Consider the following 14,856-nt stretch of genomic DNA (forward strand, 5'->3'; position numbering starts at 1 on the left):
AAACTCTTAATTCTTCTTGTTTCTACTAGTGTAATACTGGTGGCATGATGGGGAATTTTAAAATGGATTAGAAGTTTGCATTTTGGAAAAGATCCTAAATATGTAATGTGTTGAGTATTTTACAACAATGTAAATCTGATCAAGGTCATGGAGGTGTGTACTTAATATGGTTAAAAGTGTGAGTTTTTGTTTTATCTATTTTTCTCCAACGAGGAACTAAAGCAGATGGACATTTAAAATTACACATCAATGAGAGAAGTGATTAGATCACACCAGTTTCACCTGAGTACAGGAAAAGCCTAAACCCTCTTTTGGACATTTGTTTTCATTTTCTCTCTGTTTGCCTTTGGTCTTTGGAAGCCCATAGAGGTTGGGACTTCAGGGACCAATTTCGCTAATTATGGACTCTGTGTATTGAGCCTCCACAGTCATATACTCGTCAGCAGTCAGCTTGTGCCTCCGACCCTTCGGTGTGGTGACTGCAGTCCAGTGAGTCCCGTACCTGTGTCCAAGCTCCCATGGTGGCCTGCACAGGAGGCTTCGGTCTGTCTGTGTCAATTGAATACTGAGATCAGAGCCTCAGCCTTCACCGGGCAGCAGACATAGGAGGATCTTTTGTTGTTTTCATCCTGACTGTGACTGCCAGGGAAACAGCATCACCCGGTAAGTGCAGAGGGACCTCGTGGAATGAGGAAAGACCCTTGAAAATATAGTTTCCGTTTCATGCAGACAAAACGACAGCTTGGGTAGAGAGATGGAACAGTACAAACATGAAGCATATCGGTTTTGTGAAATACAAATTGTGTGGTTTAGGGTGTAGTGGGAAAGCAGGATGATTATGTTAAATTTGGTTTCTGCAGCCCTATTTCTGCTTCCCATGGGTTTCTCACCACAGCAGAAGAAACTGCGTCCTGCCGTAGTGTTGCCTAAGCACCGGGAAAGGACACTGAGGGCGATGCTGAGGATGTAGAGGAGGCCTACAGCGAGCACAGCCCCGTGAACTGATACCGAGGGCTTCCTGGACTCGGCCCTGAGCGGTGCGTTCCGTGCAGAGCATTCCATCTCACTGGTTTCGTCTTCCTGTCATTACGAGTGCTTGTGCTGGAAAATGGACTTGTTGTTGTGAAGAAACCCACAGCAGGCTGCTAGGTATAAAAAGTGAAGCCATATTTACGTTGTTCTGTCTGATTACAGACGCACGGCATCGTAGGAGGATGAGTCCTGGCAGTCGAGCCCTTCTAAATAGGACAAGCGGACATTTTCCTTCGCTGTCACTGGAGGAAGGGAGTCTGTGACCCCCGCTCCCGTCCTGGCAGTGGTTCCCCAGAGATCCCAGAACCGAGCAGTAGGAGGCACCAGCTGCATCCACCACAGGAAAGACGGTGATGGGTCACAGCCAAGCATCCCAGAAAGGACATACACTCACGAGATGCTCAATTCTACGTATGCTATTCGTAGGCAATCAGAGAAGTGTCTCCCATCAGGATTTTACATAGATTTTCACTAATTCAATAGGGAAAGAAGCACAAGTATTTTCAAGGGCTTTCCATCGGAACAAACTCATATACTCTCTCGCTATAATTCAGAACAGACGTCCTGGCTCTCACACTGCCAGGTATCTGTGGGGCTTCCCACATCCTTCTCCACGCCTGAAATTGTTTTCCACAGTTTCAAATGGGGATGCCTCATCTTGACTTCATTTCCGTTTAGGAAAAAGGGAGTTGAAATGTATCTGAAATGTACCCATGGTGAAGACTTCCGAGCCTCTTCTTACATTTTTCAGTGGCTTGGGAATCAGTGTAAAATTTCAGCACATTTGACAGCATCTGTGAATTTAACTTGTGGTCCTTCTAGCTCCAGTCAGTATTTCTGGACGCGGGAAGGTTGTTTATATCTTTGAGGCAAAGCTGAGTTCAGTTCTCTGATACCTAAGAGGAAGGTTGCATGTAAGTCTAATGCGACTAACATTAGAGAAGAATAAAATTTACTTGATAAAGATAACCTGCATGCTAACTATATCCTGTGACTGGAAGTTACCCTTTTCCTGTTTCTGTAGCAGCACATTTTCTTTTTGTGTTTGTGTAATTACAGGCATATATTTAGAGAGCGATGATACGCGGTCCTGAAATCTGCTTCCCCAGAGCCTAGACCTTGTTTGGCACAGAGGGGGCAGCAGGAATAAAACTTCTGTCAAACACTGAAAGGATTTTTCCTTAGTCTCAATAAGTGCCCTTCCTCAGCATGCTTGGTAAGCTCCTGCATGCATGTCTGTTCCTTCCTTGAATACCCCATAGATGAAGAGACTATAAAACAGCTCTTCTTTGTGTCCATATCACGGACCCATTTATTGCATCTTCATCCACGATTCAAAAGCTCAGCAGAGATATGCACAGGTTTAAACAAAGGGCACACAGAAAAGGAAACAGGTGAACGTATGCCTCATGTTGAGAGGCTTACAGGAATTCACATCATTCCACGTTCTTGCACCATTTGAACACAGTGAACTGCTTATCAGTAGCTTCCTCCTTGGATAAGGAAGGAGCTCCTTACTTTAAAAACAGAAACTCATATTGATGACTCTTAATTTATTTTTAAAATTAATATTATTTGTACATTTAAGATACACAATATAATGACATTCATCACTGGAAATTTGCACCTTTACGTAATCCATTTTGGTTCTTATTATTTCCCCATTCCCCTGTCCTCCCTTCAACCCCTCCACGCCTCCCTATCTACAAAGACTTTGCTTCTATTTTTTCTTTTTCTCATATTAATTCCATTCTCGTCTTTCTTTTTCCCAACCCCACGCAATTCCCCTCAGCTTTGCACCGTTTCTTCCTATTTCACATCATCTGTTATACCTTTTAGTCCTTACTTACACTTTGTTTCTCACACCAGAGAAGCTATTCAGTATTTACACATATGTGTCCTATGTGTTTCACTTGAGTATCACCTCAGTGTGCATCCATTTAGCTATAAATGTCTATAGCTTCTCATTCTTTATGGCTGAGTAGTGCTCCATTTTATAGAAACACCATATCTTCTTTATCCATTCTCCAGTTAATGGGCATTTGGGCTATTTCCAAGTTTTAGCTAACACAAATTGTGCTGCTATGAACATGGGTGAGCATATATCACTGTGGTATGATTCTTTTAATTCTTTGGGAAAAATACCCAGCAAGGGGATGTCTGGGTCAAATGGGACCTACAAATGTAGTTCTGTGAGGTGTCTCCGTACTGATTTCCACAGTGTTCGCACCGGTCTGCACCCCCACCAGCAGTGGAGCAGGGTTGGTCTTTCCCCACAGCCCTGCCAGCATTTGTTATTGGTTGATTTCATGCGAGCAGCCATTCTTCCTGGGTGAGGTGGAATCTCAGTGTTGTTTTCATCTGTATCTCTTGAATGACTGGTGATATTGAACATTTTTTCATATATTTACTTGCTATTTCTGCTTCTTTGCCTGCTGCATGGATTATCATTTTCCACCCTTTAACTTTTTCGTTGATGAGTTTCTCTTATGTGGCATATTGTTGGATCTTGCTTCTTGACCCATTCTGCCAGTCTATTTCTTTTTGAATCGTGAATTGAGACAATTAACATTGATGGTTATATCTGATATGTTTTGACTTACCCTTGTCATGACTTTTTCTTTTTGTTGGATTTTCCCCTTTGCATTTAATTTCTTGTCATGTGTGATGGATTCATTCTGCTGGGCTTCCTGGGGTGGTGATCCTCATTGTCTTTTCATAGGATATTGTTTAAAATTCTTTGGAGTGCTGATTTGGTATTGGTGAAGTTTCTAAGGTGCTCATTGTCACAAAAATATCTTATTCTCCATCAATTTTGAAAGATAGTTTTGCAGGGTACATCAGTCTGGGTTGGGTGTTGATTTTCTTTGGGGCTTGAAATATTTCACTCCATTCTGTTCTTGCCTTGTGGGTTTGTGTTGAGAAGTTTGGTTGATTCTGATGGGTTTTTCTTTGTATGTGATTTGTTTCTATTCTCTAACTGCTTGTAGAATTTTGTTGTTCTGTGGGGTTTCGGGAAACTTATCTATTATATGTCTATTTATAGATTTTTTGTGGCTAGTTGGAATCATATAAACATCACTTATCTGTATGTCAAGTTCTTTTCCCCTATATGGGAGATTTTCTGCTATTACTTCTGTGAAGTTTTTTAAAAAATTTTGTCTGTACTGTCTCCTGTTTCTTCATTGACTCTGATCAGTCTTATGTTATTCTTCATTGAATCATCTAGAAGCTGCTGGATTGATTTCTCATGGTCACTTACTATTTTAATGAAATTTTTCTTTTCCTGGTCACTAATTGCAATCCTATGTTCTATATCCAAAATTCTGTCCCTCACATTGGCTCATTCTGCCGATGGAAATTTCAATGGAGTTTTTAATCTCCTAGAAGTCTGTTTGCACCTGTTTTATGGATTCTATTTATTTCTTATGTTGGGATTACATGTTTCTCAGCTTCTGTATTTTTAAAATCTGTGTCCACTCTAGTTTTATTAATCATGTCTTGTATTACGGGCACAATCTGTGCTGTTATCTGAAAAATTTTTATTTCATTTTTGCAGGTCAGCTTTTAATGCCATTTCAGGGAGTCCTGGTGGTTGAGTGTCCGATTTTTCCATCTTGTTGCCCTTTGGGGTCGCCTTAGGTGATCTGGAAGTCTGGCTTTTAGAATTATTTCTGTGTCTTCTCATTTCAGCAGATACAGCCTGCTGTGCCTCTGTTGAGGCAACCTTTTGCTCATCTGTGGTCTTCAACTCTCAGCAAGCCGCCAAGCAGCCTTTATACTCTGCTACTCACCAGTACACCAATTCCTGAGTTTAGATCGGTAGACTTCTAGATCCCTTTGCTGACCTGTCGTCTAGGCAGGCTTCTGGCTGGGGCCTTTGCACACTTGGGATGGCATCTATGTCTGCTTTTTGCTGGGGCCCTTATGTAGCTGTTGTCTGGGAGGGCCTTTGGCTGGGGGGTCTGTACCCCAGATCCTGTTGTCTGTATGGTCTTCTGGCTAGGATCTCCGTGCACTCATCTACGGTATCAGGGTGAGCCTCTGGATGTTGCTGGTGTGTCTGTGTAGTTCTTTTCCAGGTGGGCCCTTTGCTGTGGCCGATCATACGATGAGTCTCTGGCTGAAGAGTGTGTGCCCTGCAGCTCTTTTCTATTGGGTCTGTGCCTTGGACCTGTGTGCCCAGCACTGTGGGGTCAGGGTGGGGTCCTGGCTGGGATCCGCCTGCAGCCACACCACTGTGGTCCACACACCCGCTCCCTGCAGTCTGCTCACACTTACTGATGGAGTGGCAGGGCCTCTGGATGAAGCTTGTGTGCCTGTGCAGCTCTTTTCTAGGCAGGCCTGTCACGGTATGCTTAATTTCCAAACATTCTTTAGTTGATACACATGTGGAGATCGGTGCTATTCTCTTATTTTCCTTAAGCAGTGAGAGCACAGAGAGGTGGAGACATCCACACAATCTGTGTGTGGCAGCAAGTCAGAGATGCAGGGCTAAGTGCTCATTTCCTGAATCCCCTGCCAGGAAGCTGTGTCCTCCACGGGAGCAAAACGTTCCTGTTGTTTCCTGAATGATGATGACATTTCCTTGTGTCTTGTCTTAATGAGATAATTGCTGGACAGACTGCAGGCATATTTTGAGATATTTGTCAAAAATAAGCTGATGTAAGTGATCATGTCCGACTTTTCAAAAAAGAGCGAAATTTCACATGTATTATTTGTTGGAAATCAGAAAAATATCTCCTACATGTAGGACAGGGAAAGATGCACAAGTCTGAGGCTAGTGTGTGTGGGGATTTAGAAATGTGTATCCATCTATGGATCATCTATCTATCTATCAATCTATCTATCTGTCTATCTATCTATCTACCATTGATCAGAGGTGATAGAAATAACACATTTTCAAAACTGTTGTATAGCAAACATATAAGGGAGGTGAATGTTATCACCATTTTATAATTGCAGGGTAATTACTTTACTTACAGGTATGTTTATGTTATTTTACACACTTTTTCTTTTGCAGTTGACTTTTAAGGTATGTAATATAATTTTGTGCACTTCTTTTTGCACTTTCCCAAAGTAAAGTGTGGTCTGATGAAACGAAGTGTCCCAGTTTCCCTCCTGTAGTTAAAATAAGAGAAATACAAATCATACATCGGGAAAGACTGATGTGAAAAATCTGTCAATCAGAAATAGCAAGGTTCAGAATCACTCTGGGCTTTGGGACTTTCCTAATTTCAAATGTTTTCCTTGGATTTAGTATCAGAGAAACAAAACAGCATTTTACCATGCTACCATAGAACATAGAATATTAAAAAAGAACAAAGAGATATCCTACATATTATATATTTATGGAGTGATTAAATAAACCTGTATAAAATTTTAAATGACACATGTACTTCTTATCACTTATTATTTTAATCTTCGACAGGTATCATATACACTAATGCTACGTTCACGTTACTACGTCAGAAGATTATGTGTGTATATTACGATCTATGTTATACAAATTTACATTCGCCATAGGAAAGCAAGGAGTTACATATTAAATAAGTTGTATGTAACAAAGACTGAGTGAGCTCTTCTATCTTTGAAAGATAGAAATAAGAAAACAATTGAGTGTTGAAAACTTCCTGGGAGATAACTGGCTCAATGCTATGCATTTTTATTATGAACTAGTAACTATAATTGAATATTCAGATAATGTCATCCTAGATGTTACAGTGATTACAGACATCACAGGTCAAGAGAAATTATCTAGTTTTCTGAAAATAGAATAAGGTATATTTAAAAGTCTATGAGATTTCTTCCAATAGAATCATATGCTCTTATTTTGAAAAAGAGTTTGCTGTATTGTATTGGGGTCACAGAGTTCTGAACGTGAGTGTTCTAACCTGGCCGCTAGAGTGTCTCTAAAGTGAGAGAGCACAGAAGGAGATGGGTAACAAATAACCCTAGAAGGAAAGGGCTCCTCAGAATGGGTTTTACCACAGTGGACCACTATGTTGTAAGGTGTATAGTCCTCATGTGGGATTACTTTTGCTTGTGAATACTTGAATTTATAGCAGAATCATGTGTACTACTTATTAACTCAATTTTTTGAACAATTTTTTGAAAAGGTATTCAACCACTATGAAAACAGATAATCTAACCAACATCTTAGAATTCCATCTCATGAGCTTCTCAGAGGACCCAGACCTGCAGCCCGTCCTCATCGGACTGTTCCTGTCCATGTACCTGGTCACGGTGCTCGGGAACCTGCTCATCATCCTGGCCGTCAGCTCTGACTCCCACCTCCACACCCCCATGTACTTCTTCCTCTCCAACCTGTCCTTGGCTGACATCTGCTTCACCTCCACCACGGTCCCGAGGATGATTGTGGACATCTCAGCTCACAGCAGAGTCATCTCCTTCGTGGGATGCCTCTCCCAGATGTCTGTACTTTTAATGTTTGGATGCATGGATGGCATGCTTCTGACTGTGATGGCCTATGACCGGTTTCTGGCCATCTGCCACCCCCTGCACTATGTAGTCATTATGAATCCTCGCCTCTGCGTCTTCCTACTTTTGGTGTGTGTCTTTATTAGCCTTTTGGACTCTCAGCTGCACAATTTAGTTGCCTTGCAATTCACCTGCTTCAGGGATGTGGAAATTGCTAATTTCTTCTGCCATCCTAGTCAGTTATTTAGCCTTTCATGTTCTGATACTTTGATCAAAAACCTGGTCACATATTTGGTTGGAGCCATATTAGGCTTTTTCCCCATATCAGCCATCATTTTCTCTTACTGTAAGATTGTTTCCTCCATTCTAAAAATATCATCATCAAGTGGGAGGTACAAAGCCTGCTCTACCTGTAGTTCTCACCTGTCAGTTGTTTGCTTATTTTATGGGACAGCTATTGGAGAGTACCTTGGTTCAGCTGTGTCATATTCTCCCAGGAAGGGCATGGTGGCCTCACTGATGTACACTGTGGTCACCCCTATGCTGAATCCCTTCATCTACAGCCTGAGGAACAGGGACATCACTAGTGCCTTGAAGAGGCTCCAACGTTTCAAAGTCTAATCTCAGGTTATTTGGCATCCATTTGGGGTATCATTTTTGAAAATGTGGAAAAATTTAATAACCCTAACTCACCTGCGAACACTATCTTATTTCACATATGATCTCAGAAGACTGATGTCTTCCGTTTCTTTTTTGTGATTCATGTGAGAATCATAGCTGATTGGGAGCTGGTGGAATTTAGATTTTATTCATGACTGAAAAGTTTCAGTTGTGGATATGAAAGATGGTCAGCATTTTTGATTGTACAAAAGTGATGATGCAATTAATACCACTCAGCTGTGTTTAAACCTCATTATAATTACACATTTACTTGTTTGTCTCACCACAACGAACACTGGAAATAAAACACTGAGGACTGTTTTAGGCAGTGTCTCACTGTATTTCAGGGTGGCTGTGAACTCGCCAGGTCTTCCAGGCCTGCCATCAGCTCAAAGTGATTCCCCTGCCCACTCGTGAATGCTAAGATCACAGGTGTTCACCACCATCAGGATATTTTGTAAATGGAAAAGAATGTGAAACTACATTTGAGATTCCTCCCGAGTAGAGGCAGAGCTCCATTCTTTGGTGGGCGTTCATTTTTTCATCAACTTCCATTACATTTCAGAAGTCCTTAAAATTGGGTTGACACGGTCCAGTTTGGATATTTATTATCTGAATGCATCAGTCCACGGAGGTTGTATAAGGGTACATGGTCATCGTACAAGGACGTTTTTCGGTGAGTTAACTGGTACTTTTAAAGCATACAGTCCACTTACGAAGTCTGGGCAGGGATTTCTTTTCTCCATACCCTCATCAGCAATTGTCCTCCATCTTTGGTAACAAATGTTATAACAGGTGTGAGATGTTACCTCTTATAGGCTTTGCTTTTCGTTTACCTGATGGATCACAAACTGGACATTTTGCTTTACAACTCATATTATTTTAAGCAACATCTGATTTTTTTATTCATTAATTTTATTGGTAAATTTTAGATATACAATAGGATGACATTTGTGAATGGGAATTTGAACCTTTACGTGATATATCTTGTTGTCAATTTTTCACCATCCCCCTGCCCTCACTTAAACCCCACCTCCCCTCCCTATTTATGCAGACTTTTAAATCCTTATTTACAATTTTAGTTTTTCACACCACAGAAATTATTGGGTACTTCAACATGTGTCTTCTTAATTTCACTTAATAGTACGACCTCAATGTGCATCTATTTAGCTATAAATATCTCTAGTTGCTCGTTCTTCATGGCTGAGTATACTCCATTTTAGAAACAACCCCACATCTTCTTTATCCAGTCTCCAGTCCATGGGCAACTGGGCTGTTTCCAAGTCTTAGCAATTACAAACTGTGCCACCATAAACATGGGTGATCATATATCACTGTGGTAAGATTCTTTTAATTCTTTTGGGGAGATACTCAGCAGAGGAATAGCTAGGTTAAATGGGACTTCTTGTGCTAGTTTTTTGAGGTATTTCCATTATTTTTAAAATGAATTTTATTGGTACATTTTAGGTATACAGTGCAGTTACAGTCATCATTGGGATTTTGCACCTTTACATGACTTCTCTTGGATCTTATTTTCCCCCACACACCTGCCCTCCCTTCACCCACTCCACCTTTCCCTATTTACAAAGACATTGTTTCCATGTTTTTCCTTTTCAATTATTTTTTCTTTTCCCTTTTTACCCCTCTCCTACCTCTCCCACTTGCTCTATGCTTTTAGATCTTTTTTTTCCTATTACATAATATCATTTTGATCCTTATTTACACTTTTAGTTTTTCATACAAGAGAAACTTCCATATTTACACGTGTGTCTTATCAATTTCACTTGAGTATGGTCTCAATGTGCATCCACTTATCTATAACTATCTATAGCTTCTTCTTTATCCTGAGTAGTACTCCATTTTATAAAAAAAAACACACACACACAATTTCTTTATCCATTCTCCAGTTGATATTCATTGTGGTTGCACCAGTCTACACTCCCATGAATAGTGAATGATTTCTTTCCCCCCACAGCCCATCCAACACTTATTATTGGTTGCTTTCTTCACAGAAGCCATTTCTACTTTGGTGAGGGGAATCTCAGTGTTGTTTTAGTTTGAATGACCATTGGTGTTAAGCAATTTTTCATCTATTTATTTTCCCTTTGTTGTTCTGCAGCTGACAAGTATGTATTCATCTCAGATGTCAATTTTTGCATTGGGCCTTTTAGTTTGGAAGCCTGATATTTTTCCATTTTTTATTTATTCTAGATAGTAGTCCTTTGTCTGAGGAATAACTGGCAAAATTTTTCCCCACTTGGGTTGTCTCTTTACTCTGTTAGTAATTCCTCAGGATAAATACCCTACAGAAAATTGGATCAGATGGTTTTTATCTCAATCTGACAACAGTTTTCTATTATAAGGCAACAGACAACTTAATACTAATTGATGCAAAACCTGAAAACTTTCACTCTTTAATCAGGAATAAGACAAGGATAATCACTATTACTACTCCTGTTCAATATAGCCCTGAAAACACTAGCCACAGCAAGTAGACAAGAGAAATAAATAAAAGGAATAGAGACAGGAAATGAAGTCCAGTCACCATTATTTGCAGACAACGTGATACTCTACATAGAAGACCCCAAATATTCCTCCAAAAGACTTCTAGACTTAATAACCAAATTTGGTCCTGGAACTACATCCAAAGTCAACATTCAATAATCAGTAGCGTTCCTGTACAACAGTAAGAACCAATCTGAGAGAGATATTAGGGAAACCACAACTTTCACAACAGCATAGATAATGAAGTACTTAGGAATCAATCTAACAAAGGAAGTTAAAGATCGCTACACTGAAAAATGCATTACTGTGATAAAGGAGATTGAAGAGGATTTCAGAAAATAGAAAGACATCCCTTGTTCTTGGGTAGGAAGAACCAACATAGTGAAAATGGCCATACTCCCAAAATTGTCATACAGATTTAATGCCATCCCAAGCAAAATACTAATAAACTATCTCACAGAACTTGAAAAAATATTCCTAAATTTAGTTTGGAACCAGAAGTGAGCTAGAGTAGCAAAAGCAGTTCTGGGCAACAAAGCCATGGCAGAAGGGATCACAATCCCAAAATCTCTGGTGGACATTTATTTTCTTTCTTTCTCCTTCTTACATTAATGTTAGAAAATCCTTGGAGACTGGGATGTCACAGACCAATTTGGCTAATTAAAAGTTCTGTGCATTGGGCCCCAAGGTCATACACTACTCAATAATCACCCTGTGTCTCCAACACCTTCACCTTGGTGACTCCAGTCCACCAACCTCCACACTCATGTCCCAGCCCCATGGTTGTCTGCATCAGGAAGCTCCTAATTAACTTTTTATTAATTTCAATCCTGAGGACAGAGACGGAGGATTCTTTGGGCTGCAGGCAAAGGAATGTCTTTGGGTCTGCTCTCCTTGACTATGACCCAAAAGAGAAACAGCATCACCCAGTAAGTGCAGATGGACCTGATGGATATGGAAGGATCCTTGCAAGCGTTGTTTCTTTACCATGAGGACAAACATGACAGTTTGGGTGCCCAGTGGGAAGGTACAAGTATGAAAAGTATCAGTTATGAGGAATGGGACTTTCGTGTTTTTGGTCTTAGCAGGGTAAGATGAATTATTATTTCAAATGTGTTTTCTACACATCCTGTTTCCCCTTCTCGAGGATGTTTCACTCATGGAAGGAGAAAATGTGTCTTTTTCAGTGATTCCAAAGCACTCCAAAAGGATTAGGAAGGTGACTGTAAGAATTTCAGAGAGAAGGATAATAACCATAACATCATGAACTTGTTTTGAGGGCTTCCTATATCTTAGGCACTGACGTAGGTGTTTTATGTAGGGTCTTTTATTTCATGTGGATTTTATTCTAGAAGGTATAAGTATCCACAGTCTTGCTTATAGAAAATAGCAGAGTCCATCATTTAATGGATCTTACAATGGGTCAATAGGTGGAGAGACGAGTCTAGTGAATTGGGCTGCCTGGTTAGAGACAAAGGGCATCATAGAGAAATAATTCAGGCAGGTTCTCCTCCAACGCAGGAAGATATGCAATTCTTTTGCGGCTTCTGAAAGAGACCCCTTACTCATTTTCTATGACTTTTGTGGGTTCTTGAAAGCTCACTGAGCAGAGCAGTGAATGTTCCCAGCTCCATCCACCAAAGACAGAAACAGACAACAGGCAAAGATCTCTGAGAGCAGTCCCTCTGCCATTCAGCACAGATTTCCCTCCTGCTGTCACTACAGGATGATTTTGCAGCTCCTCCCTCCCTTCCCATGATTACAATTCTTTTACACAGTCTCAAACTGGGGTGGTCTTGTCTTGGGCTCAGTTCAAAATTATCTCATATACAACTGAGTTATGAAATTTCTCCTTCCGTTTGTATCTTTCTGTGGGGTTGGAAACAACGAAAACTTTTAGTGCATCGGACAGGATCTTTCCATTTATTTTATAATCCTTTCAGCTCCACTTATTTTTCAAAAAGACAGCAGAGATACTTAATCTTACTATAAGATCATAAAGAGTAGGGAGCAGGTGAATGTGTGCCTCGGGCTGAGATGTGGTGTAGAACTTCATATCAGTCCGCGCACCCTTACCATTTGAATACAGATTACAATGTTTATCAGAACACTTCCTATGTGTTTGAGGTGTAGTTATTTATTTAAAAAATTCTCATAAGGGTTAAATAACTTCCTTCAGTTGCCACACATGTGAAGATGAATGCTATTTTAATTTTTTTCAAGCAGTGTGAGCATGGAGTGTAGGAGAGTTTCACATCCAGTCAGCCTGTTTGTGTGGGTCAATGATACGGGATTAATTATTCATTTCCTCAGCACCTTCCCTCGGCACAAGCTCCACTGTGCCTCTGAAACAAGATGACAATGTTATTTCCTGTATGAGGATGACATGACTTTGTGTGTTAGTATGATGAGCTCATCACTGGACAGACCGCATGAAAATTTCGAAGGTATTTCTGAAGAAATATAAGTGACTGATTATTATTGGAAAAATTGTGAGATTTTAACCAGCATTAAGTTTTGGAAATCAGAAATACATCCTCCTCCACCAATATCTTTTTATTTCAGTGCCAGGGAGAGAGACACAAAAATTTAGATAAGATTGTTATAGTAATAAACCTAAGGTTAAATGAAGTCTCTCCCTTTCACATAACGCTGTGTACTAGTTAAAGGAGATTTAATTGTTGTGATTGTAACCTAATCTATTTGGGGGACAAAGGTGTTTTCTTATACATTACTTACATTAATTTTAGGTACTTTTAGAATAAGTTTTTAAGAAAACTCCTCGTGGTATCATAAATTCACATTGACCTGGAAAACTAACAGCAAAATCTGCCCATAAAATTCACCACACAGAATTCTCTGAAGACAAGAAAGCAGAATTATGAAATTATGGAGAGATCCCAAGTGTTCAACTTTCTTAGGTAATTGTTCAGAGTTCTAAAGATATTAATGCTGATGTAAATATTATTAAATATTTACATGTTCATATCTATAAATATAATATTAATTGGGCCTTTTAAGAATACCAGATGTCATTCTAAGGGAGTGGTTTTCAAATCTTGCTTAAGAAAGTAACACAAAATATTGAAGTGTAAATATTATGATTAACTTTAGTGGCAGAAGTCTAGAGTATCCATACATTTCTAAACACCCCCAGATGATTATATCACTAAATTAGAACCAGCAGTGATGAAAATTCAATGACTTTTAAAAGATTTTCTTACAGCAGCCATAAAAGGTAGGTATTTCTGCTCCCCATTTTACAGAAGAGGCGTGTTTACGTTATTCACAGTTGTGTTTACAAAACTTAATGTAGCTTTTTCTATTGCCTCTGAGTTGTGATGTCTGTTTACATTACTTCATTTAGTATCTTTTTAATGTGCTATTTCCAATAAAATCACAGTGTGACCCGACCATAAATTGTGTCCCGTTTCCTTCATGTAGCTGAAATAAGAGAAATACAATTTATATATCAAGAAAGTTTGATGAGAAAATCAGTAGGTTAGAACTAGGAAGGGCCAGACACAGCCAGGGCCTGGGGGCTTTGTTTCCTGTGTCTTCACCTGCATACAAAAGGGTGTATGGTCAAAGTAATGAACGTTGTCAGTTATACAATTTGTATCTTATTTGCACTATTAGTTTTTCACACCAGAGAAACTATTCGGTATTTACACATATGTGTCTTATTTATTTCACTTAAGAGTATGGTCTCAATATGTATACATTTTCCTATGAATGACTCTAGTTTCTCATTCTCTATGGCTGTACTGTATACTTAAAAAGTACCAATAAACTCAATGAAAAGAAAAAGTAAAGAACATTTCCAAGCTGCTGTAGAATATAGGAGCAGTAGAGAGATGTTTTTATAGCAGATATGTTAGTGATATTTTATTATATAATAAATTTATTATATATTAAATTTGAAATGTCAAAACTGCTTATTAGCTGTTATTTTTAATTATTGACAGGTGGGGTGTGAACTTAATGCTACCTTTGTGGTCAGTATATCCTAAGATTTTGTGCATGTGCTTAAACCTGCTATATACAAATTTGAGTTCACCAAAAACAAGGTGAACTACAATTCACCAAGTGATTTTGATTAACTCAAATTCTTCAAATAGATTATGTACAAAGACTGAGAAAGCTCTTATGTCCTTGAAAGAGGAAAATCAGAACACTCAAAATGATAAAAAGAATTCTCTGAGGCCTAAAGTATAG

The 14,856-nt window shown here is 39.4% G+C and overlaps 1 protein-coding gene across 2 annotated transcripts; it reads left to right on the forward strand.

Moving 5' to 3' along the window:
* The first annotated feature begins 1,596 nt into the window (after positions 1-1,596).
* Positions 1,597-8,094, forward strand: LOC104869653 (olfactory receptor 7E24). Of its 2 annotated transcripts, none has more exons than XM_010635002.1 (2): positions 1,597-1,615; positions 7,152-8,094. In XM_010635002.1, exon 2 carries the CDS (start codon positions 7,165-7,167, stop codon positions 8,092-8,094), a length of 930 nt encoding a protein of 309 aa, XP_010633304.1. In that variant the 5' UTR covers positions 1,597-1,615; positions 7,152-7,164. The 2 variants fall into 2 exon arrangements, with proteins under 2 accessions (XP_010633304.1, XP_033615221.1); XM_033759330.1 differs by lacking the exon at positions 1,597-1,615 and adding an exon at positions 7,004-7,044.
* Positions 8,095-14,856: the final 6,762 nt, after the last annotated feature.

Source organism: Fukomys damarensis, unplaced genomic scaffold (assembly GCF_012274545.1).
Source record: "Fukomys damarensis isolate Sample0158 unplaced genomic scaffold, DMR_v1.0_HiC HiC_scaffold_37, whole genome shotgun sequence".
Lineage (NCBI taxonomy): Eukaryota > Metazoa > Chordata > Mammalia > Rodentia > Bathyergidae > Fukomys > Fukomys damarensis.